The sequence below is a fragment of the Halichoeres trimaculatus genome, unplaced genomic scaffold, assembly GCF_033239565.1.
Source record: "Halichoeres trimaculatus isolate MK-OKI-2021-1 unplaced genomic scaffold, fHalTri1.1 fHalTri1_scaffold_3, whole genome shotgun sequence".
Lineage (NCBI taxonomy): Eukaryota > Metazoa > Chordata > Actinopteri > Labriformes > Labridae > Halichoeres > Halichoeres trimaculatus.
This window is the reverse complement of record NW_027437181.1, coordinates 29,287,368-29,310,172: the sequence shown is the minus strand read 5'-3', so window position 1 is coordinate 29,310,172 and position 22,805 is coordinate 29,287,368. Positions and strand designations below refer to the sequence as shown.

At 39.6% G+C, this 22,805-nt stretch overlaps 3 protein-coding genes across 3 annotated transcripts; 1 reads left to right on the top strand and 2 right to left on the bottom strand.

Annotated features, from left to right (window-relative positions):
• Positions 1-618: 618 nt before the first annotated feature.
• On the bottom strand, positions 619-9,297 carry atmin (ATM interactor). The gene is made up of 4 exons (XM_074666727.1): positions 8,929-9,297; positions 5,322-5,447; positions 4,579-4,778; positions 619-4,490 (listed from the first exon to the last, which is right to left on the bottom strand). The coding sequence occupies exons 1-4, from the start codon at positions 9,205-9,207 to the stop codon at positions 2,717-2,719; spliced, it is 2,379 nt and encodes a 792-aa protein (XP_074522828.1). The 5' UTR covers positions 9,208-9,297; the 3' UTR covers positions 619-2,716.
• A 771-nt stretch (positions 9,298-10,068) lies between these two features.
• On the bottom strand, positions 10,069-14,674 carry cenpn (centromere protein N). The gene is made up of 10 exons (XM_074666767.1): positions 14,354-14,674; positions 13,549-13,594; positions 13,358-13,417; positions 13,147-13,220; positions 12,849-13,022; positions 12,640-12,741; positions 11,381-11,435; positions 11,190-11,299; positions 10,882-11,005; positions 10,069-10,557 (listed from the first exon to the last, which is right to left on the bottom strand). The coding sequence occupies exons 1-10, from the start codon at positions 14,522-14,524 to the stop codon at positions 10,436-10,438; spliced, it is 1,038 nt and encodes a 345-aa protein (XP_074522868.1). The 5' UTR covers positions 14,525-14,674; the 3' UTR covers positions 10,069-10,435.
• Positions 14,675-20,318: 5,644 nt separating this feature from the next.
• On the top strand, positions 20,319-22,529 carry cmc2 (C-x(9)-C motif containing 2). The gene is made up of 4 exons (XM_074666490.1): positions 20,319-20,580; positions 21,416-21,532; positions 21,611-21,682; positions 21,775-22,529. The coding sequence occupies exons 2-4, from the start codon at positions 21,452-21,454 to the stop codon at positions 21,856-21,858; spliced, it is 237 nt and encodes a 78-aa protein (XP_074522591.1). The 5' UTR covers positions 20,319-20,580; positions 21,416-21,451; the 3' UTR covers positions 21,859-22,529.
• Positions 22,530-22,805: the final 276 nt, after the last annotated feature.

Below are 22,805 nucleotides of genomic sequence, written 5' to 3'. Positions count from 1 at the left end.
GTCAGAGTGCCTCCAACATGGTTGGTCTCAAATTGCTGAAGTCATGTGGAAACACTCTATGAACTAAAACATGTAAAACTTTGTTTGTCATGTACTTCAAAGAGCTGTCATTTCAATAAATCTAAACTTTCATTTTACATTAACTGAGTTATAAAACAAAACATTTTCAATTTTCAAGAGACATGGGCTGGATTTAACCAAAAAACTGTGTTCAAGTATTGAGAAAATACTTGAAATGCATCCACTTCCTGTTTCTATATTTCCTGACTCAGTTTAGCAGTCTTATCCAATAACAGCAATAATATACCAACCCACCAGTCCAACTATTAGTGCTTTACCCAGTCTTGTAATTCAGATAGTCTTCAATGTTGTTTTGTGGTTAAAAAAAAATAGTTTAATTTCAAGCTTCGCAAACCAGGTTTGAGATTTTCTTTTGCATTTTTAACAGAGTTTGGCAAAATATTTTGGGAAATAACACTAAATATGACTGCAGATGGCTCAGTATCACAATCGATTTCACTGATTAGTGTTTGAGGACTTTTTTGTCAGGTCTTTTTATAGTTAACCTTTTTTCTCTATAATCAAAACAAAAAAAAAACTTAAAGAAGAAACATCATACACTTTCCAGCAGTTTATTTGGAACATCTGTGGTGTAGCTCAGACAATTAATCAAGGCAACCATTAACTACACACATAGGCAACAGAAACTCTCCTTCAACAGATATTTTGTTCAGGGAAAAGATCAGCATGCATTCCCAACAAGAAGAAAATAAAGCACTGTAACTGACACTTTGAGACTGACAAGGCTTCTAACACAGATCTGTCTATGCAAAGCATTTCCCTGGGCTGCTAAACCAGCAGAGAGCTGTATTTGAATTCAAGAAACACACATTAAAAGTACTTATCTGAACTCAAAAGTATCAGAACTGTAATACGCCGTACAAACTCTTCATTAACACAGGGGAATTAACCTTCAATTGTTCAGTCCTAGTTTTGTGAAAAGAGAATTTTGTAACTGGTCACAGTCATATTCTGTACATTCCTCAATTTCAGCAAACATCTGTGAGCTTTGACCATCCATCCTTCCATCACAACATGGGATGGCATTGAACGAATTCTCTTCAACATGTTGCATAGCATTGTTTTCATATGACAGAACATAAAACTTTAAATAGAAACTATAGATAACAATTAGGGACATTCTAATATTCCATGCAACAATGTAGAAATACAAACACAGACTGAAATAATCATGCAAAGCAAAAAACGGAGAGGATCTGGATCATTTTTAGTGTTTGTTCATTCCTTCAAACAAATATTAAAACTGATAATTATTAGACAGAAGCAAATGTTTGTAACAGAACTAAAGCTAATACTCTGGATAAGGCACCAACAAAACAAAATCAACAAATGGTCAAGGTGTATGACTACGTTTCCCAGTACACACAGCATACATGTGGCACCTGTGCTTAAAATGAGGTAACTTAGTGCAATAGTGTGAATGAAACATAACCGAACATTAGATTTAGTTAAACAGAAGAGACATGAATAAATTAAATATGTGTCTTAGTGTGACAGGTCAACAGCTGATGAGTTAAACAGAAGATATTTAACAGGACTCCTTACAGTTCAGTTCATTTCAGTTTATTTCAGGTAGTGAATACGTAGAATCTCTTTGCTCTAATCCACTAAGTTTGTCTACAGTAACATCACTGCATCACTACAGCACTGTGTACTGCTTCTGTATACACTTACAGTCAGCTAATGAATAAGTCAAAGACATTGACAACCTAGTCTGCTTACTGACTTTAGTTGACTACCAAGCTACAGAGGCCCAGACACAAACAAGCTTTTACACGACAACATAATACTTCACTAAACACATTTCAATGAGAGTTGTGCAACAACGGACGAGACGTTTCAAAAACATTTCAGTTTTACTTGTGCCACATATCTATGAGTTTTTTTTTTTTTTTTTTCAGAAATAAAACTTCACCGTCCAAGGCTTCACGGGCTTTTATCTTGGAAAACCTAAGCTGACAGCTCATCAGTGGTTCAGTTTTCCACTGACTGCAAAGCTTGTTTGTTGTTACTCTTAGGTTGCAGACATGCTGTCTCTGGTCAGGTAACATCAATAAGGCAGCCACCAGATGCACAAGCTGCACAATGCACCATACGTCACACATGTGTGTAATACATACACTAAATGCACAATGTAGCTTCAGAGTAGCTGAGATGATATTGTTCTCATGCAGTTTGTGCATATCTCAAAGCTGTCATACAGGGTAACAACTTCATAAACCTTTTCTTGTGCAGCTTAAGCTCTAATCTTTTTCAGAATGTTGATATAATGTTGTTCTTTCACTGCCAGTAAGACCGAGCAGTGAAACCAGTCGTAGCGGTTAAATATTGAAGTAAACTGGCATTTCAAGACACACTATGATACCTTATGTGCAAATAAATATGTAAACTGTCAGAGGAGCAGATACATCATGCCCGAGGAGCTAATAAAGTGCAGCAGAGCTGTCAGGAATCAAACCTGGAACAACTCTAGACATGATGTCTCCATGGGAATGGTCAAAGACGGTTTTGCAGACTTCATACTGCTAAGACAGTGGTCCACTGGAGGACAGCCAAGACTGATTCCTCAGTAAAGGAATAGGCAAGCATAAGAAACCTGCACTGGAAAACTTCAGACAGCTCTTCAAAGAGGTCTTCAGCTGTTGGGTTTCTCCGGCTGCTGAAAGAGAGCACAGAGCTCCTCGCATGTCTGCGTTTCCACAGAGCTGAAATGAGACTCCATGTTCCAGGCCAGGTCTGCTGACAAGAAGTCATCCATGACAGTTTGAGTTTCGTTGCTCGTCAGGAAGAGATTTCCCAGTCCCTCTGCCTGGCTGGTTACAGTCTGCGTCTCTATGCTGGTGAGCAGCCGGGCATGCTCGCCCTGACTGACAGGTGTCTGAGCAGAGAGGGTGCTGGGAAATGAAGGGAGGTCAGTCTGTGTTTCTGTGTCCGATGACTCGGTGCTCATAGAAAAGCTTGAATGTCGCAGGATGCTGCTCAGAGGCATGTGGCTGCCGGCGCTCAGCAGGAAATTGAGGTCAGTCTGAGTTTGAGTATCAAATAGCTCAAGGTCGCTGGCTTGGGTTCGATTTGGTCCCTCGCTTTGGTCCAGTTCATCCATCAGGAGGAAGTCTGTCTGGGTTTGAATGTCCAGAGACTCCAGCTGCGTGTCCCCACTCAGTCCTCCCAGTTCGCTCTCCTCAGTCTGTGTCTGGATGTGCACAGCATTAAGAAACTCTTCAAAGTCAAAGTCAATCCCGTTGTGTTGTTCCTGAACAGAGCCCAGCCCTGAGCCACAGCTTGCAGAGGCCTCACTGAGAACCTGGTGACCCGACATGCTGTCAGACAAAATATTTTCGAGATCATTTAATAAGGTCATGGTTTGGGTCTGGTTGTCTGCCACGTTGCTTGAGCTGAGCTCACCTGTCTGCACCCCAAAACACAAACCACCTGCTGACTTTGAGTCCTCATATATACTGCTTCCTACAGCAGTGAGGGTGTCATCTATGTCCAGAGCTGTCTGTGTGGAGACACTGAGGGAATCACTGACAAATAAGTCAGAGCACAGGATGGCTTGGTCCTGAGCCTTCTCCTCTGACTGCAGTGAGGCAAAGCGAGTCTGCGTCTGCCTGGTTTTATAGGGAGGCACAGACGAGGAGGAGCAAGGAATCTGGCTCATGCACTGGCTATCAGTCTGAGCTCCAATCGTGGACGTGGCTTTTGCCCTGGAGAAGAATGTCTGTGTTTCAACGCTGACTGGCAGGAGGACTTGGGCACTCACGCTGATGTCAGTTTGGGAGCAAGATGAAACTGAAGACTCAGTCACAGAGCACAAGCCTAATCCGTCCCCTATCCCGACTCCTGAGGGTATTTTTGACAAGTAGGATTTGTCCGTCTGAATGTTTGTTGATGTGCTTCTTCCTCGCTGTCCTCCGAGGTTACTGGCTGAGTCCTCTGAACCGGCAGGGTCCAGACTGACCTGCACCCCTGTACTAACAGGCCCAAGGCTGGAGCGGGAAGTAGGCATGCTGTCCTTAAAACCCAAACTCTTAGCGTCAAGTTGAGGTACCACAGCTCCTGTGGCTTGTGGCAGGAGGTGGAGAGTGCTGACCGAGCCTTGGCTGTCTACAGCCAGCACCACAGACCGGAGCGCCCCACCTTCAGTAGACGGGAGGAGGACAGGCAGGTGGGCAAGCTGCATCACAGGAACACTGACCAGAGCCATCTTAGGCTTTGGTAAGAGCAACTTCTGGAGGTTCTTACGGGGATTTGAGTTCACCGAGTCCAAAATATGAACGGGTGTATCAGAGGGGAGAGTGGTCTCTGGGGGCTCTTTAGTTGCAGTCATGAGCTGACAGCTGGACTCATTCACCTTTTCTGGACCACCCAACAGTTTCTCCATCTTCCGCTTCTTTACTGGAGGAATTCTGCAGGGAAACAAAATAGAGTTTAACTTCTGGCTTAACGTGGAGCAAAGATATAATGACAGTCCCTCCATGCTGCATGTGTTCATACCTGTGTTCTGTAGGGATCTCATGACCCGTCCTGTAGATGTGTGACAGTAGTGCAGCTCTGCTAGCATAAGGACAGCCACACGTGCACTGGTAGGTCTTCCCACAGTCCTCTATGTGCCTCTTGAGATCCCACTCTGTGCTGTAACCATTGTTGCATTTAACACACTTGTGTTTCTTCTCTGCATGCATCTTCATGAAGTGCTGGAATCGACAACAAAAATAAATTATGCACACCATATTCAATTTTAAAGTTTAAAGATCTTCAATAACAGAAAAAAGCACATAGAAGAAAGGGAGGCTTATTTTAAATGACGTGAGCTCTTTTAAATGAATATGTATCATTTAGATCATGAAGTGGAATGAAAAGAGCATTTTCCAGTCATTGATTCTGCACAGTTTTAGAGGAGAAATGTTTTTAAAATTAATTAAAATCATTTCAAAATTGATTTCAATAATTACAATTTTTCTGATTGATAACCAAGAACATCTTTCCAGGGAGGGGTTAAGAGCTAGGACGGTTTTAAAACCAAATCGTTAACTGATAAATCTTGCACAAATCTTGTTTCACATAATATAAAAAAATCATTTTTTAATTTAAAAACCTAACACCATTTACATGAGATGTATTTTTAGGACATCTGGTGTCCAATTATGATCAGGAGCTAGTTCACAGAGCAGAGACCTCATAACCTAATTCCACTGACAGATGATTAAAGATGACACTTCACTGGAGGACAGGCTTACTTGTTTCACCAAGGAGAACTGGGAGAAGGGTCTGTTTGGCCCTCTGGGACAGCCCTCAATGGGACAGCAGTAAAGCTTCTGACAGCCCTTCATGTCCTTCCTGACTGTAGGATTCACGATACCATCCTGAGGGTGACAGAGCAGGAAACAGATTCAAAACATAAACCAGAATTGCATTTTGTACACTTTGTATTCAGTTTCATGTAAGGCTCTTACTTTGCATAGCTTGCATTAAATATCAAATTAGTAGATTACACTCCAGAAACACTTTCTTCAGTTATTTTAAGACATCAGACAAACCTTTGAGTGATTTCAGTGATTTCAGTGATTTCGTTTTTTAAAAAAGAAATTAAATCTTCTGAAACTATCAAACTTCTGGATGTGCATTAAGCCCTGCAACTCTCCTTTGCTCCCACACTGAGCTTCCAAAAGCAGCTGCCAGCCCATTATGTTAAAAACTAACCAAAAGCACACTGCAGCCACGCTAAAGGGTGAAAACAGACAATAAGCATCATGTATTATTTCCTCTCAGCAGCCAAGGTCACCTCCATCTGCTCTAACACCGAGGGAGAACATCCAAAGCTGACAAACACCCTGCAGTTCATCAAAAGGCTTTAGCACAAACACACGCTCTGCCAGCAGTGACTGCTCCAGTCCTGAGCCTCAGATTCATCCTCTGGTCGTGGGCTGAGTCATGTCAACACATTATTCATCATTAGTCAGTAGCTGGCTGTAGATCTGAACAGGGGCAAGTCCAGAGTCACTGTCAGTGTTAAACCAGGGTCAGTCTTTAAGCAGCCTACGCAGAGGTTGTTTTAACGCACAATACATAGTCTTACCCTGCTTCTCCTGACAGATAAACTCAGGGATATGGAGAAAAAAAAAAAGCAGGGCCAAAACAGTCACACTACACTTATTACAGAAGCCTCGACAGGGCTGGTCAAACGTGGTGTGTTCACTTATCCCATCAGGGAAGAGCTTCGTTCTGACCCCAGGCAGAATACCAATCATTTCTTTAAAACTTACCATCTCAAAAACAAAAAGCTCAGTCTCTACCAGACTTGAGGACTGCAGTTTGGTTCTTTTTCTCACTTTATATTTCTCAGAAACAGTTTGTTCCAGGCATCAGTGAAAGTCTTCAGATTCTACCTGATTCTACTCTGATAAGGCCTTTATAAGTGTGGTGGCTCATGTGGACTCCTTCTAAAAGCTCATTCAAATTCTAACATTCACCTTTTTTAGACAAAGAGCTTAGTCTAATGCTGGACAAAAGGCCTTTCCCTGCAAAGAACTTCATTCACGGAGGGAGACAGTGAATTACAGCCTCTCACGAGACCAGTGTACTGAGGACTTAGCATCCAGGGTCAGAAGTAAGTTTTCAGTCTGGCTAACTTTGCTGACTGTTGGACTGTACATCAGACTTTCAAACATCAATACTCTCAGTAGGGGAGGGACAGAGTGTTTTCATCCAGTGACTTGTTGCAGCATTGGGCTGGATTAGAAACAGATGTCTGTGTTTTGTTACAATAATGAAACTGATCATTTCTCTGTATAATGCATCTGATCTAAATCAACAGATCTAGGTGCATAAAAGCAGGGATGTCCTGATCTTATCTCATTCTCATTGTCTCTCGGGGATCAGCTATCTGAGCCCACTGTCTCCACCTGATTATTTATATCAGCTGCTGTACACTGGGCAGCCTTTGAGACAGAATCCAAAAGCTTGAGTGACTTAGGGCATGCAACTCCATGGCTAAAATGACAAAAAATATAGAAATGTGTCAAATTTGAACATATAAAAGTAAAACCCATCCAAAAGCAGCTTGCAGAAATCATGATGCTTTTGCAAGGTGTTAGCAGAAGAGCTGTAGTTCAGTGTGCCAGTTTCATACGATACAAAAGGGATGTTCACACCAGAGCAACAAACTTAACTTATGAAGGAATGACAAGTATCCTTAGCTGCACCTGTCAGAAGTCTGGCAGCAGAGTGCTGTACAACCTTAAGTCTGTTTAGAGTTGTGTTTATTTGAACAAGTGAACACAGAGTTGCAATAATCAGTGCGACTCGAGATGAATGCATGGATGACCATTTCTAGGTCCGATTTCAGCAGCAACCTCCTCACTTTAGAGATATTTCTCAGGTGATAAAAAAAGTTCTTGGTCAGCTGTTGGGTGTGACCCTCCAAAGACATGGCCTGATCAAACACAACCCCAAGGTTTCTGAGGCTGGTTTTCACAGACGAGCCCAGAGCACCAAGGTGGTTTTTGATCAGGGGAATCTTTTTATCAGGGGCAATGATCAGAGTTTCTGTTTTGTCAGAATTTATCTGAAGGTAATTTGAGGAGAGCCAGTTTTTAATGCAGGACACACAATCCAAGAACACAGATTAATAATGAAACTCTGAGTCATTGAAAGAACGGTACAATTGAACATCATCAGCATAAAAGTGATAGGACAAATTTTCAAAGCCACGAATAAGTCAACCAAGGGGCATCAGGTATAACAAAAACAACCACCAAAAGGAGGTCAAATCCACTGCGCTGGGAGCAAAATCGCAAGTGTGCGACCCCTATGCAGAAGTGGTTCAGCTCCTGGTGTTTGCTATACTTCTACTCCTTATATTTCCTGTCTCTTTTTTAGCTGTTCTAAATAATACAGGGAAAAATTAATTTCTCTGCTTTGGCAAAAAATACCTATCTCCCATCTGCAGACCCACTTGTTTACTGCTGCATTGGATTGCTACGGTTATTGGTGCATTTTTGCTTTAAAGTCCTGTCTTCTGTTGTGTTGTGTTATGTCATGTATGTCTTTTACACATTTTTTAATGGTCCATGAATCTCTGTTCACCAGAAAGCACCCTATCAATAAAGTTTTTCTTATCAATAAAACATGATGTGACTGATAGCTTATTAGCAATAGTCAGGAGCTCTGTGCCTCACTGCACACCACACTGACCCCTTCAATTTAGATGGAGGCAAACAGGCTGGCAAGACATCCCTATATTCCATCTATAGTCCATATTTTAACATACATATTGTTTCAACCATCTGTTTTCATTTACTCTTACTGTACCGAATAAGTACATTAACTTATCCATGTAGTTAAAAATGTCAAAGCCATGATGTACCCACAATCTGTGTCAATAGTTACTTTCTGCAGTGAAATGATGTGATAACATTCCCCCTCTTCATACTCCTACGGAGCTGCTACAGAAATCCCTGAAATTATGAAACCTGACTCAGGAGGGATGTAGGAGTTAACTCAGGTGTGTATCGACAGTTGCAGCAAGCATCAGTCGTCACGTGCGATCCATATCTGTAATAGATGACGCAAGTTGCTACTCATAGCTACTAGCTAGCTCGCTAATGGCAAACTTCAATGAGGCAACATTTATGTTTCGCAGATTTCATCACATAAAAAAAGTACATTTCCACTCAACGCTACACGAAAAATTGTGTATAAAGGACTCTGTGTCATCTCAACGTAGTTGTGGATGACTTGCGTTTTTCAGTTCTATTCCAATGTTTTCACAGTTAGCAAAGTTAGCATTGAAGCGATATGCTCCCTCCAACTACACATACATTGAACATGTTTTAAAACGTCTACCTTTACTCTGTGCGACTTAACAAGATGCATGTTAAGTGCAGGTGTGTTGGGGAGAATCTTGCCACATCCTTCCACGGTGCAGAGGATGTTCGTCCTCACTCCTTTGGTCAGCTCCGTGATGGTGGGCTTTATAATTTCCCCTGACTGCGACAGAGACTCTTCAGGACTGTCGGAAGTCACATTATCTCGATTATTCGCTTTGCTCATCGCAGAGGAGGCCATGTTTCTGCGAGGACAGTCCATTCTGTGTTTGGCAGAAAGCCCCAGCAGCTGCAGCATTGAATGAAAAGTGACATAACGTCCCTCCGCTTTGCCTGAAAGGCTGCATCGACACCGCCTTCCAACACAGTGCTGTTTGGAGCAGCGCAGCCTACGTCACGTCCGGTGTATCACTAAACTTCCGTTCACAAAAAGAATTATTGAAGAAATTTTAATCCCATAAAAACAGTGCTTTGACGTTAAAAAATATCTCTATATCTGCGCAAAGGCATCTTGATCATTTAAATAATCATTGGGAACTCTGGTTAAAAAATTAAACCTAATAAGGACATCTGAAATGAAATCTTTGACCACACATCATTAAATGTTTCTTCAAGTTTGTTCCCAGCTGTATTATCAAAATCACAAATCACCTCTTCCTGCTCCATCCAAATGTAACACCTGGAAATCACATTACTACAACTCATTACCACAGAGTTGCAGCAGCACATAAATTCAGAAACAGGCTAACCCAAAAGATGCTGTGTGCAGTATTCAGATGCCTTCAGCAGAGAGAGAAGGCAGGAACAGGACACAAGTTAGGTAATTATGTTTAAATTAGTGTACAATAGCCTGAATATAAAAATTTACCTTTAGTATTGAAGTAGGCTATCCTGTCCAATATGGCAATTCCCTTTTTTAGAAAAACAAACAGCCACAAATGATAAAGGTATATAAATCCTTTGAAAAACGAAGACCACATGTGTCTTTCACAGGGACACAAAATACACACACTTGAAGAGCTAGTCTTGTACAATTGTTACATAAGATTTTTCACTCACCAAACCACCACATCAATACATTTTGACATTACAGGAAATGAGAAGTGTGACTAATAGATAGAATGCATTTAAGGTTAAAATGAACACCTTAAAAAACATACAGAAAAATTAAACATCATGCTTTATTTTGAACTCAGACATAAAGTTAAAAGACATTGTGCAATTTACACACCAATAAAAACATGAACTGACATGTATATATCACCACCTAGTGACTTATTTACACCAGCGAGCATACAAAGACACACAAATTCATCCTCCATCCCACGATCTGTGTCTTCTAAAACCATACCAACAAGGGATCAGGAATTAAATGTTAAAAAAAATATATAAAACTATGGGTTTGCCAGGTAGCTGAGCAGAGGCCAAACTATGGGTCCCTTAAATCAAAGATCTCATGCCATTGAGTCTGTGTTTTTGTTTTGTTTTTGTTTTTTTTGTCCATTAAGGAAGGAAACTGTCAGGCTTTAGTTTTGTGACCTTCTTGTCTGTGTGGCGGCACCGGGGCCATTGTCCGTGATGACAAAATAATTCTTCCCTTTGAGAGAAATGGATGAAAGCAGAGGTGTAACAGGGGCAGACGCAAATCCTGAAAAAATATACAAACAGGAAAATAGTTAAACCAACAATACGGACTGTGTTTTATTTTATGAAATTGTAAGAGATAATTTGCAATTTCCTAAACAATTAATTTACTGAGTGGTAAAAATATATTGATATTGATGACTCCCAGTTACTATGATGAATAAAGCTGAGTTGGGATATTTCCTCTTGTTAGTATGCCCTCTAGTGGAAACATACAGAACTTCTGATATTTAAGGAAACATAAAAATAATTTTTGCTTTCAGTTTTGTTTAACTTCACTAAAAATTGGGATTTTCTCTATAAATAGGCCCGAGCAAACATTAAATACCTGAAGATGCACAGTCTCTGAGTGACTCCAGGAGGTTGGTGCTTGCAAATTTGACAACACATTTGAAAGGCTCGTCTCGCGCTGTCATCGTCTTGTTTGTTTGGTCTCTGAACTTTGTCTCAAGCTAAAAACAAAGCAAAAAAATAGCATGGTGTATAATTCAGATGACAAAGCACAGATAATTTTCAAGTTTTTTTCTTTAGAAACTGATAAAGTGAAAAAAGAAGCCATCGCATTTGTTTCTCTGACTTGGTTGTCAAGGACATTCCTACTTTTATAAAGTCATTAATCTATTATTCATTACTTACCTTGTAAACTGCAGACTGTAGCTGAGGTAACGTCCCATCACCAAAGGCCTCACGGGCAAGCTGAAGTCTGTTTGCTGCATTTTTATCCTGTTCTTTCTCTATTTGAGGGTCTGTAGAAACAAATAACAACATAAAATAAAAGTGCAGAACTAGGGTAAACTTAGTTTATGAAAGACATTGTTTGAACTTACTTGTGATAGACTGATTTTCCTCTGCGAGAGGGCTGGGATACTTTGTGGGGAACACCTGGAAAAGAAATACAGTAAAATTAAATCTGCCCAAAGACAGCACACAGCAGCTCCATCTTTTTTTGGAAATGTGATCAACTATCCTCTATGGGCCTATTGATCCAAAAACTTATCATGGTTTTTAACAGGTCATCACCTTTCTTTGTATTGATTCAAACTGAAATAGAGTACATTAAAAAATGTCGGCATCTATTGTTGGGCAAACCAAGTGGTGATAAAGTAAATGTTTTTTTTTGTATTTATCTTGTTGAAATGATGAAATAATGCTGATAACATCCAATCAGTCAGACTCGTAGGGCAAAACACATCCTTCTGAAAAACCCTGATTCAAATTTGAAAAGGAAAAACATTGGCAGTTAAATGATAATCTGCAAAGGTTTGTATAATCAATGTTAGAATATAATATCCTTTATTTATATCAAGAATGTCGCCCATTATTTGCAGGTGTTGTTGGTCTGTTGCTGCCTTTTCCCATGTAATTACTGCATATTTCCTTCACACAAAATTTTTTTACAGGAGGTTTGATGGATCTTTGATAACTCATGTTATACTATGAACCAAAGGACCTCAGGAGATTAGTAAGGTTTCTGTACTGTTGCTATACCCACATCAGAGCTTAGGGGTATTTTCATCAAATAGTATCATCCTAAACCAGGGTTCTTAAACTCATGGCCTGCAAAACCATTTCATACAGCCCGTAACTTGATGTAGCTTTTTGTGCCTTAATCGGAGAGGAGAGGACAGTGGATAGAGAAGGAAACAGGACGAGAGTGGGGAGTGACGTGAGGGAAAGAGGCTACAGGCTGGATTCAAACCCGGGCCGCCGATGTGAGGGCAAACGTTATGAAGCACAACCTAAACCACTAGATCATCTGATCCTCCTTTTTTTTTTTTTTTATAAAACACCTGAAGTGGCCCCCTTGTGACAAGATTGGATGCTCAGCAACCCCAGGAAATCTGAGTTTGTATCAATTAGTGAATTTCATTCAACACCCATCAGGTATCTGTGCTGAAAATCGAGTTCCTTTTTTTTTTAACATGAAGTTGTTTCAGACAGTAAGAAGACTTGTGTTTTTCATTTCTGCTGTACATCCTTTCAGGATTCAGTGATAGGTGATTAAACTTTAAGTACAAAGGGAAACAATGGGACACATAAAGACACAGAGCTTCACCTTCTCCTGTCATCATCACAAATAGCTTACCTGCTGGTACTGTCTCATCAGCAGGTCCCTGATGGCAGTGAGTTTACGTCCACTGAGATTAGCATCTTTAATAGCTTGATATCTGGTGGACAGAAGCAAGGCCTGCAAAGTACATCATTCTTTAGAGAGGGGTGAAAGACATAAAAATGGAAGGGTACCTGGAAACTGTATAAACAACTGAAGGGACATTTTTAGAACTTGGTCCTCACCTGTGATAACAGGGGCTTGTTCTTTGAAGTCAGGTTCGACACAAAGACGTACGGCGACTGAAGATAGTGAACGATATAGGTAGGTTTCATGTGGCTGGGCCGAGTGTAGGTGTCTCCCCATGCAATCCGAATCCATGCAGCTTCATCTGTGTGCTTTTTTATTATAATGGATACCTATAATGTAAACATAGAAGATCGACACAAAGTAGAGGATGTTTGACCATGATAGACATCAAATAATGACTTTACATCATTAGTGAGACTTTGTGACACATGTGAGGAAATACATGTGGCTTACATGTCTTACAAGCTCCCTGAGGTGAGTTTTAAATTGTTCCTTGAACTGTATGAGCTCTACACAGTGAGCGTCATCTGAAATACAAAAGGAGAAGTCCACATCATAAACCCACATAGAAAGCAAATGTTGTGCATACTGAAAAAACATGTTCACTTCCTCTCCTGGTTTGAATTACCAAACTTTTTGTGCATGTGTGTATTTCCCCACATACCTTCAGGGTCCATGAGCTGGTAGGCATACCACATTCCCTGGTTGGGATAGTCCATGATGTCTGAGACATAATAAGAGCAAAGCAACACAAGAAACATTATAGAGAATGCACTACAATACACTATTGATTGTGTAGCAGTGTGGTTAGTCAGGCTACCAAGTTAAAATAACTGAATGAGTTATTTGACTTACATGTTACCTCCAACTCAGCGATGTGTCTGAGCGTGCACTCATTTTCCTGAAAAGAAAAAATGGTTAAAAAAGTGAGGTTTAGGTATTGGGTGACTTCAACCGCCCTATTTATGACAGGCAGCATCTCAGCAACACAGTTTTAGACAACAATACGCAGTCATCCCTACAAACGTAGAACAAGACGTGACAAAATACATTTAAAAACATGAAATGATGAGTCAAAAGGGGATTGGGTTTACAGGATGTACCTGGATTGAAAACCCATCAGGCAGGATCTTACAGCCAGGTGTGCCATATCTAATCATCATAAAGTTTCAAATCTAATTGTATTCTTTCCAAACATCAAGTACAGTAAATTTAAAAACCGGACCCAAACCCCAAATGAATTCTTACTTTGAAACAGACAGTACAAGCAATGTCCCAAGATTGTACGTGAGCTGAAATACTTAGATAGATTCATGAAGATGAAGTTATAAGTGTTTTCATCTTCCTGCAACTCAAGATAGATCATCTAACACATGCTTTAAGCAAACAATGTTGGGTTAGAGCTCCAAAATGATCATAAAGAAACGTTTGTAGTGACAGGCTTAAACTGTGTAAACTGATAAGGAGAAATCGTGGTAGTTTTCCATACAGCATGGCCTTCTCGGTGGCAGTTTCAAACTGCAGCGTAAACATTAGCCAAGGTGGGGTCGTGGATAGTGTCAGGCCAGTAAAGCAAGCACTAACCTGGTAGCTTTCTAGCTTGTAGTTTTTCATAGAGTTCACACATCACACAGCAGTTTATATCAAGGGTTTACTATACCTCGCACATAGCTAACAGATTCTCTGTTAACATCCATTTGGATTGAGTAAAGTCTAAGGACTGCTGCTGCTCCGCGGTCAGACGGCCCCACTTCTCCAGAGTTGTCTTTAGTAACTGACTCGGTATCCGTCGGATGAGCCGCTGAAGTAAACTTTTCACCGAATCGTCCATTCCTACTCCAACTGAATTTTACAATATGTTCAAGTACACTAGCAGGCTTGTTTTTGAGGTATAAAATACAGCCTCTCTCCCTCTGCAGTGTACTGTAGCAACAGCTCAGGTTGAAAATCAAACAACCCGCCTGCAGAGACCACACGAATCAGCCAATCATATTTTCACTAAAAATCAGACGCTTTCTCTTGAGCGCCCTCTGCCGTGTGGGAGTGGTAGAGCGCTACAAACGCTGACTGCTGCACAGCAATGAACAGGACCTTTTTAAAGTTATCACCCTCTGCCTGAAGTGAAATACAACCATACTACCAGACTTAGGATGCCTTTTCTCAGCATTTCCCCTCTCCTGGGTGCTAAGCTCAGGGTGACCACTTCAAAACCTAACACAGATGACAGCAGGCAGATGCATTCAGCATTCAAGTACAGGTAGCAGAAAGGGTAAGGTGAGAATTCTTCCTAAATTACCTAAGATTTTTTTTTTTTTTACTTTTTTCTTCAGAATTGCAGGGAAAAAAGAGAAATATTCCGTAAACACACGACAGAGGTATTGGATGATCCTCCATACAGAGAAAGTACACTTTATATCTTGGTATGCACTTTTGATCCCCCCCCCCCCCCCCCCCTCAATTTTTGGATTTAAGATTAAGCTGTATATTTGCATTCCCACTTGCTGTTCTTTTAAATAGTTTCAAAATAAAACAGCAGAACTATATATTTGGTCAAAAGCTCTGTTCAAGCTATGAAAACTTAAGCTAAAACCTCGCCAGCCTCTCTCCAGTGACTCATGTCGGCCATGGCAATTCTCTGTGATTGATCTGGGTTATAGTTTCTTTATTATTCAGTTCTTAAAATTCCTTCCAGATCCACTCTATGCACATATACGTTTTTATCTTTTTGGTATTCGAGTGTGGGTGTGTACATGTATTTAATTGTGTAGCTTTCATCATAGTATCTACCGTGATGACATTCACATGACCCATCAGGTGGATAAGTATGGAGGTCCTGCAGTGATTTGGTTTGTTAAATTTATATTGCAACCACTTCCGGTGTGTGGACCAGCCTACTTTTTCCATTTTTTAGGGCCTAAGCACTGAAACGGTGCATGTACCTAACTGAAATTCCTTGAGTTACTTTCATGTTATCATTTGTCACAACCTTATGGGCCTGAACTTGTACAAAAGTCATGTAAATTTACATGTGCACAGGAAACAATAAAGAGATTCTCCAGGAATACTCAAGAAACATACACCCATTTGATCAATTTTCAGGGTCTGATCAATTTGAAATAATATGATGAATATGATGAATATCCTGGATATTTTGCTCAAAGATCTGAGGGCACACACTCCAATCTCACAGGTTTTAGTTCTATCTGTAGATTTAAAAAAAAAGTATTTGCAAGATTAATAATTGATAAAGTTGTGAACATAATTCTTTTATCCTGAAGGTGTAAGCCAACACAATCAATTTTTACTAAAAAAAAAAATTGTCCCATTTCATCACAAAACATGTTTAAAAATCAACATTTGATTATCATCTGTTTCAAAACACTTTGTACTGATTATTTTTATATCCATCTTACCCTGAGATGTAACTTCAACAATGTCGAGCAGTTGCTTGTGTGTATTCTTGCTCCTCTGATTCTTCTCCTCTCTTTGCAATCCTCTTTCAGCCTAGCATCATGAAGTTAATGGTGCTCTGTGACACAGCAGACCCAAAAGTACTTCTAGTTTCGCCAAGGACCAAGTTAATATTATTTGAGAGCTTTTGGATGTAGTGCTTGTATGTTTACTCCTTAAGTTGTGTTGAAATCACAGTTCTTTCTCTTAAAAGGTGCTTTACTTTACTTTAATTTCTTTTAATTTACTTTACTTTAACTTAGTTTATTGTTGACAATATTAATTCACCAATCATCTTCTTGTTGAAACCCTCAAACACTACATCATACATACAAAGATGCATTTGATTTGCTTGATGATTGCAGACTTTTTTTTTCATCAGGTCAAAACTAAAAGTCCAGTGTAGAAGTTTTCTCTTCCAAAACTTAAAGTAAATTTCTCACCTTTTATCTGACCTTTTACAGAAAAAGTTATTCCTTTGTTGCAAGACTTCCTGTAACTCGATGATACCTTGAGGTTTGGAGGTTTTTGTTTCTACCATTTTCGATTTTATTTTCCAGTAGTGCACAGTGTTTTACCCAGATATCTGTCTGTATTTCTATAAAATCCTCATGTATTATGGCAGAAAACATAGATTTAATATCAGAAGAGGGAGACTGACCTGTGCAGTGTGGTGTTTTTCATTTAAACACATGAAAGTTGTTGCAAAATTTTTGTTTTATTATTTTGTGTTCAGTAATTATCCTCTCATGTTGTTCTGTATATTACCTTATAGATTGTCTTTTGGTTCTGACAGTAATTGTTTGGTGGTAAGTTTGTGAAGAAATCTTAATCCAATGATCATTTTTATAGGTCTCCAAAACTGCTGAATTAATTTACCTTTGGTGTTTTTGTGCTGATGTTTAAAATACTTTGGTGGTCTTTGTGTTTTGTGTTTATTCCCATAAAAAGAAGATGTTTAAAGCGAACCTTCCACCTGTGTAGTTTAAACACTTGAGATGGTTGGTATTAGCCTTTAGCCTAAAGCTCTGCTCATGTAAACCACAGAGCTGTCAGTATGGGTGACGTGTGGACCTCACAACAAAATGTTAGATTGTGTGACACAGCTTTAACAGACAAACACTTCTTGAACAAATATTAAACTGTATGTAGTACAACAGTGTGACAGTTATTATCACTGCAACACAATTTATAGCTTCAATCAAGAGACGACTCCTAAATAAAGTAAAGAAAATCACTTGGATGAAGATTTGAGGATGCTGTTTCTGTTTAAAGCAAATCCTTCAGTGTAAGAATCATTGCACTGGGAAACAGAGCGAGCTTGGCCGACCTTGTAGGCAGCCCATCAGGCATATTGTTTCTCAAACTCTTTTAGGTCCCAGACCATCGTAGTGTCTGGCATCCCCTGCTCTAGCTCCTTGGATTTTGGTGTTTGATTAACTGAAATATCTGATGAAAAAAATAAATAAATACATATTTAATATTCATCTGGAGCCATCAGCAAACTTTAACATCCAATAATAACACAAACCTCCAGACTTTGTGGATTCAAGTGGATCAGGCTCTCCGATAGCTGCACTTTCTGTTTCAGGGTCATCAACCCAGTTATTTATCAGGGTTTCCTTTCTGTCCTGATGGTAGGGAGTCTTTAGGTCAGGGGTCAGAAAATCAGGGTAGGTCCTGTCTCCCTCCCACAGCAGGATGCAGGGCCCAGCCTGCTGCTCCATTTTCTGAGCACTTGTGTACCCGGACCTTTCATTATTCCAGCAAAGCCTCTCTTGCTTTAACTGCTCTTCTTCTGCTTTTTGCAGGGCCTTCAGATCATCGGCCTTCCTCTCCTCCCCTGCTCTGTGATTGGCCTCATGCATCCTCCTCCCCTCTTCCAGTTGTTCTCTCTCTTCTCTTTCCTTCTCAAGCTCTTCCCTGACGCGCTCTCTGCGCTCCATCTCCACAGCTCTTAGCTCCTCATACATCCTTCTCCTGGTCTCCTTCCTTCTCTCTTCAGGAGTCAGTTTCCCGAATCTCTTGAAAAAGTCCATTTCAGTGACGAGGGCACTGTTTTGGTTTGCAGACATTGCTGTTCAGGTATCAGAGGATAAACAGGTCGTCTTGAAATGAGTTTTGTCTCAAAGCTCTCTGAGATGTGATTCAGCTGGTCGGTACAAAATTATGGGACTCTATGTATGATTTAAAGTTAAACTGTGCTTCACCACAACAAAAACTTGTTGTCATGGTTACAAATGTCTTAATGAAGAGTGTCCTTGTAGTTTATAAACTGATTAAATTGTATCAATGATCACAAACACTGCACACATAAAACCAAGTGAATAAAAGGCTATACCTATAGATACTGTGAAGAGATGCTTTTAGTCCTACAGGCAGAAAGGCTCCATGGGTAAAAATATTTGTCTGTGTTTAATCCCATTTCTTTTTACTGAAACTTCTCATCTACTGCTGAATGTCACAAACCTTCTTACAGATGTTCCCAAGAGAATGAGGTCTTTTAATTACAGACAAGTTTAATTTGCAAACAAATGCAGCCCATTTTAGCCTCAACCTCCTTTATTTTGGTCATTTATTTAAAAAAAATTAATAAAAAAATAAAAACGTGACCATAAAAAAGCTTGATCTAATCACATTTTTTTTCAATACAACATACCTGATAAAATGTTAAAAGGAAAGTTGCATTTTGCACCACGCTACTGACACTTGCCCCTGAAAAAAAACCTGGGGAATACTGGAGTTACACTCATACAACATCCTGTCTTCCAGGCACCTCAACAGTTTTTGATACAACAGGGAACATTGGCCCCTTCTAGTGGACAACACTTAACGCTGCAAATCACCAGGTTACTCATGACCAGTTAAAACAGGTGTGATATAAATTAACAAGAAAAAAAGCACATCTTTATCAAATGGCATACCATGACGATGAGTGTTTTTGAAATTGCACAAGAAAAAAATTACTGTTGCAAAAAAAAAAAAAAAAGCAACCCAAGAGAGTAAGCAACTGAGCAAGACTTTCCAGTATTGAAGATTCAAGTAAGTTCATTTGTCAAGGTTACTTCAATAAAGTAATTCACCATTCATGACTGTAAGCAAAAGAGGGACTTGAAGACGTACGGTAAATGCACATCTTTTCTGATTGGCGTGTCATCTGGTTGTACATTTAGTAAAAAAAGTGCAAAAGTAAAGATGACAGTGGACACAAGTCATGACTGAGGCAAAAGGGTTTTAAGCAGGAATATGGAGTTAAATCAGCTCAGCACGGCAGGTTTATTTTTATTAGAAATAGAAACCTTCATTTGATGAACCACTGACTTTTTTTTTTTTTTTTTGGGGGGGGGGGGGGGGGGTTGTTTTTTGCAGAACTCTCAATATAAGGTTTATTTCAACATTCATTTTATTTGAAAATATAGACCTTCATCTAATGGACCACAGACAGTTGTTTTTTCAAGTAGAGCTGTCATTATAATTGTAGAGTCAAAAAAATCACAGAACTTAAAAACATTGTTTCTATTCCCTTGAGCTAGTTGGTTTTTATTCAACTCAATGTATTGCTAAAAGCACAACATACTGCTTTTGAAAATTTTCTTTTGAGAAATTATACATATTTTTTCTGTTCCAACTCCTTGCTGTTTCACAGGAGTTAAAAATAAAGAATATTATTTTAATGCATCCTTTTCTTTCTTTTTTCTTTGCACAAGGTTGCTGGATGTTGTATGTTTTGTACATTACATATGTATAAAATGCATTTATTTCAATTTGAAATTACAGTTTTACCTAAATCTTTACTATTATTACTGATTTATCAATAAATGCACAGAGATATTTTTGTTTTGTAAACAAAATTAATTGTTCTATGTAAATTTTGATTGTTGGTACTTTTGGTATATTAAACAGAGCATAGATTACGGCAGTAAAAGAGACTTCCCTCGACCACTTAATTAGTTTGAGCACAACACCAACACAACACTGTATCATCTTACCAAATTAAACGTTTCATTAACGTAACCAGAAATGTATTTCGCTGAATCCTCTTGTCTTGTCTATTAACTTCCGCTATTTAAGTCCCGCCCTTTTTATCGAAGAAACGCACGTCATTGGATGACTACTGCATAGCAAGAAAGCTGATTCGCTGTTGACTGCTGTCAGTCAATGTGCTGTCGGCTAACAGTTACGCAAAGCTTCAAGTGCTTAGACAGCATGTCCTACAACTTTAGCTGTTTTTGAGGGTTAAATGTACTGTCGCTTATTACTTTCATAATTGTCATTATATTGAGAGACTGTGTCGAAAGTCTGCTCGTTCAGTGGTTCTTCTGGGGTCTTACGGATTCATGCTGTTTAACAGTTAGATACCGATAATAGAAGCCTGATTAGCATTTAGCTGACATTGGACCGAGGTTTGCAAGGAAGCTTCACCTCGCTTCTCCACTGGTAAGGAAATAACTGTCTTGAATTGAATACAGTTTACTGTCCATGGTGTTAGGAAATTACTTGAATTCCACCTTTAAAATCTTTGGAGCCCACCTAGCTTTGTTATCTCAATCAAAACTACTCAATCCACTGAACGTGACTGCTGGAGTGGTCATGTTCCCTGATTCAGGGTCCTTGAGTGAAGCTGGTTTTGTTTACAGATGATCTGAAGATTATGTGAACGTGTAAAAAGTGTACTAAATAACAAAACTGCATTATCACGGTTTTATTCTCTCTCCCTTTCTCTACCTGTCTGTTTCTGCAGGTAAGTCTCAACAGGAAAAACAAATCCTATCATCAAAATGACAGCTCAGGAAGGAGAGGGATGGGGAGGCATTAGTATCCTTTAGAAGACATGTCCACGGCACTGTTACTGCATTTCTGAGTCCACAAAGTAGACTGAAGTAGTTCTGAAACTAGATGTGGAGCTGGATGATCCACAGAGGGAGAATAATTAACAGGCTTGAGTTCTTTAAGCCATTTATCAAACAAAAGCTCTAATAATTCACATAATCTTACCTTTGGGATATGATAAAGTTAATGTTTCATATTTATGTAAATTTGTTTTCTCTGGCTCTTGGAAATTCTGAGGCGTTATTTTCTCATTTGCACAAGGACAAGGCTTTGAATAATGCATTAAACACACCTATCAGTGGCATTAAACAACCTTTAGTTGCAGCCTTAGTTCTCAGAATTTATATTTTATACTGCTACCTTAATGTTTAACAAACTGTAAACTCAGTGCTCCTCAGTCTGTGCTGCTCAGCCTGTGCTCCTCTTGTTTGTGGTTTTTCAGTCTCGCTGCAGTGGTACAGTAAGCCCTTAACTCATCATGCACCCTGACCTGTCACCTCACCTGCACACCGATGAGTGTAATGTACTCATATCTCAGCTGAGGCAGTGCCATGCAGATGTAAGTCACTTTCTGAATATTTTCCAAATACATTCAATATTTGGACATTTTTTAACTTTTCTTCCTTGTCACCTGCAGCACAATGTCCTGAAGTTCTTCGGCACATGTAACGACGTGGACCGGGCTATGCGTGAGTGCCTGAAGAAAGAGGTTAATATGCCAAATCAGTCATATCAGATGCTTTAACCACTCATGGATGATTTATTATTTAATCACGTTTTCTCTCTTTCACTTTGCAATAGAGGCTGGAAAAGCGAGAGCGCAGTAAACAGCACGCACGGGAAATGAGAAAAAGACTGAAGGAAGGACACAAGGAGCAGCTCTGAAAGGATGTTTGACAACCTTGTTGCCACTGGCACTCCTATTAAAGTGTAAAGATGGTGGGACACTGTACAAAGCATCCCCGTGTGTAACATGTCTTCTTCTGCTGTTTTATTATGGAGACAGAGGAAGAGGGAGGGCTGTAACCTCTGTGTGTAAATTCAGAGCTTTGTTGTGTTTTTTAAGATCAACAGGTCTAAGTAACACATGAACTTGAACATAAAAAACTGTAAGGCCCTGATATTCTTACATATATACCATTTCCATTACTCCCAAGATTGTATTTGACAGGAACTTGAGTTTGTGATGTTACTGTTTGGTTTATTCACTGGTATTGAGTTGGTTGTGATGCATAACATACTCAAACTGTTACTGAGGTTGTTTTCACACCTGTAGCTCACTGGCTCTGTTCAGTTCACATGCAGAAATATGCATTGTTGCATTTTTCCCTTGGTTGGTTTTGTTTTGACACACTTTGACACTGTTAAGTCGGCCAAAGCACTCATCCACACAGCTTCCTTATCCCAGGGCATAGGTAAAGAAATGCAACACGCATCTATCTTGCTGGATGGTTGAATCAGTTGTAAGTTGACTTTGAGCAGTGATGATCTTTCGCTTGTTAAGGTCTGATCATGTAACTGCTGTGTTCATAAATGTCCAAGTGATCTGAGCCAAAGGTTTGATTTGGGATGTCTCAAGATGATTCTGGTGTGAAAACCTCCTTTATGTACTTTTGTCTAAACTTCCCCAACACATAGGATTTAATACGCATCGACAAAAACTTTCAGTGTTCCCTGAGCAATTTAGCTCATCATTAAAACATCCTTTACTTTGGATTAGATTGCTGTTGATCATAACTCCCCCCCCCCCTGCCAGCATTTAACATCACAGCTCTGTTAAAGAGATACGTGTGGTTGATGGCTGAGCTCTTTCATCAAACCATCATTTTATC

Coding starts and splice junctions, on each gene's coding strand:
- atmin (XM_074666727.1), bottom strand. CDS start 9,207: ATGCTGCAGCTGCTGGGGCTTTCTGCCAAACACAGAATGGACTGTCCT. Junction 5,448..8,928: donor TTAAGTCGCACAGAGTAAAG/GTAGACGTTTTA, acceptor TGTCACCCTCAG/GATGGTATCGTGAATCCTAC. Junction 4,491..4,578: donor GAGATCCCTACAGAACACAG/GTATGAACACAT, acceptor GTTTCCCTGCAG/AATTCCTCCAGTAAAGAAGC.
- cenpn (XM_074666767.1), bottom strand. CDS start 14,524: ATGGACGATTCGGTGAAAAGTTTACTTCAGCGGCTCATCCGACGGATA. Junction 13,595..14,353: donor ATCTGTTAGCTATGTGCGAG/GTATAGTAAACC, acceptor TTTTCTTTTCAG/GAAAATGAGTGCACGCTCAG. Junction 13,023..13,146: donor TCAGGGAGCTTGTAAGACAT/GTAAGCCACATG, acceptor TTTACATTATAG/GTATCCATTATAATAAAAAA.
- cmc2 (XM_074666490.1), top strand. CDS start 21,452: ATGCACCCTGACCTGTCACCTCACCTGCACACCGATGAGTGTAATGTA. Junction 21,533..21,610: donor TGAGGCAGTGCCATGCAGAT/GTAAGTCACTTT, acceptor TGTCACCTGCAG/CACAATGTCCTGAAGTTCTT. Junction 21,683..21,774: donor GTGAGTGCCTGAAGAAAGAG/GTTAATATGCCA, acceptor ACTTTGCAATAG/AGGCTGGAAAAGCGAGAGCG.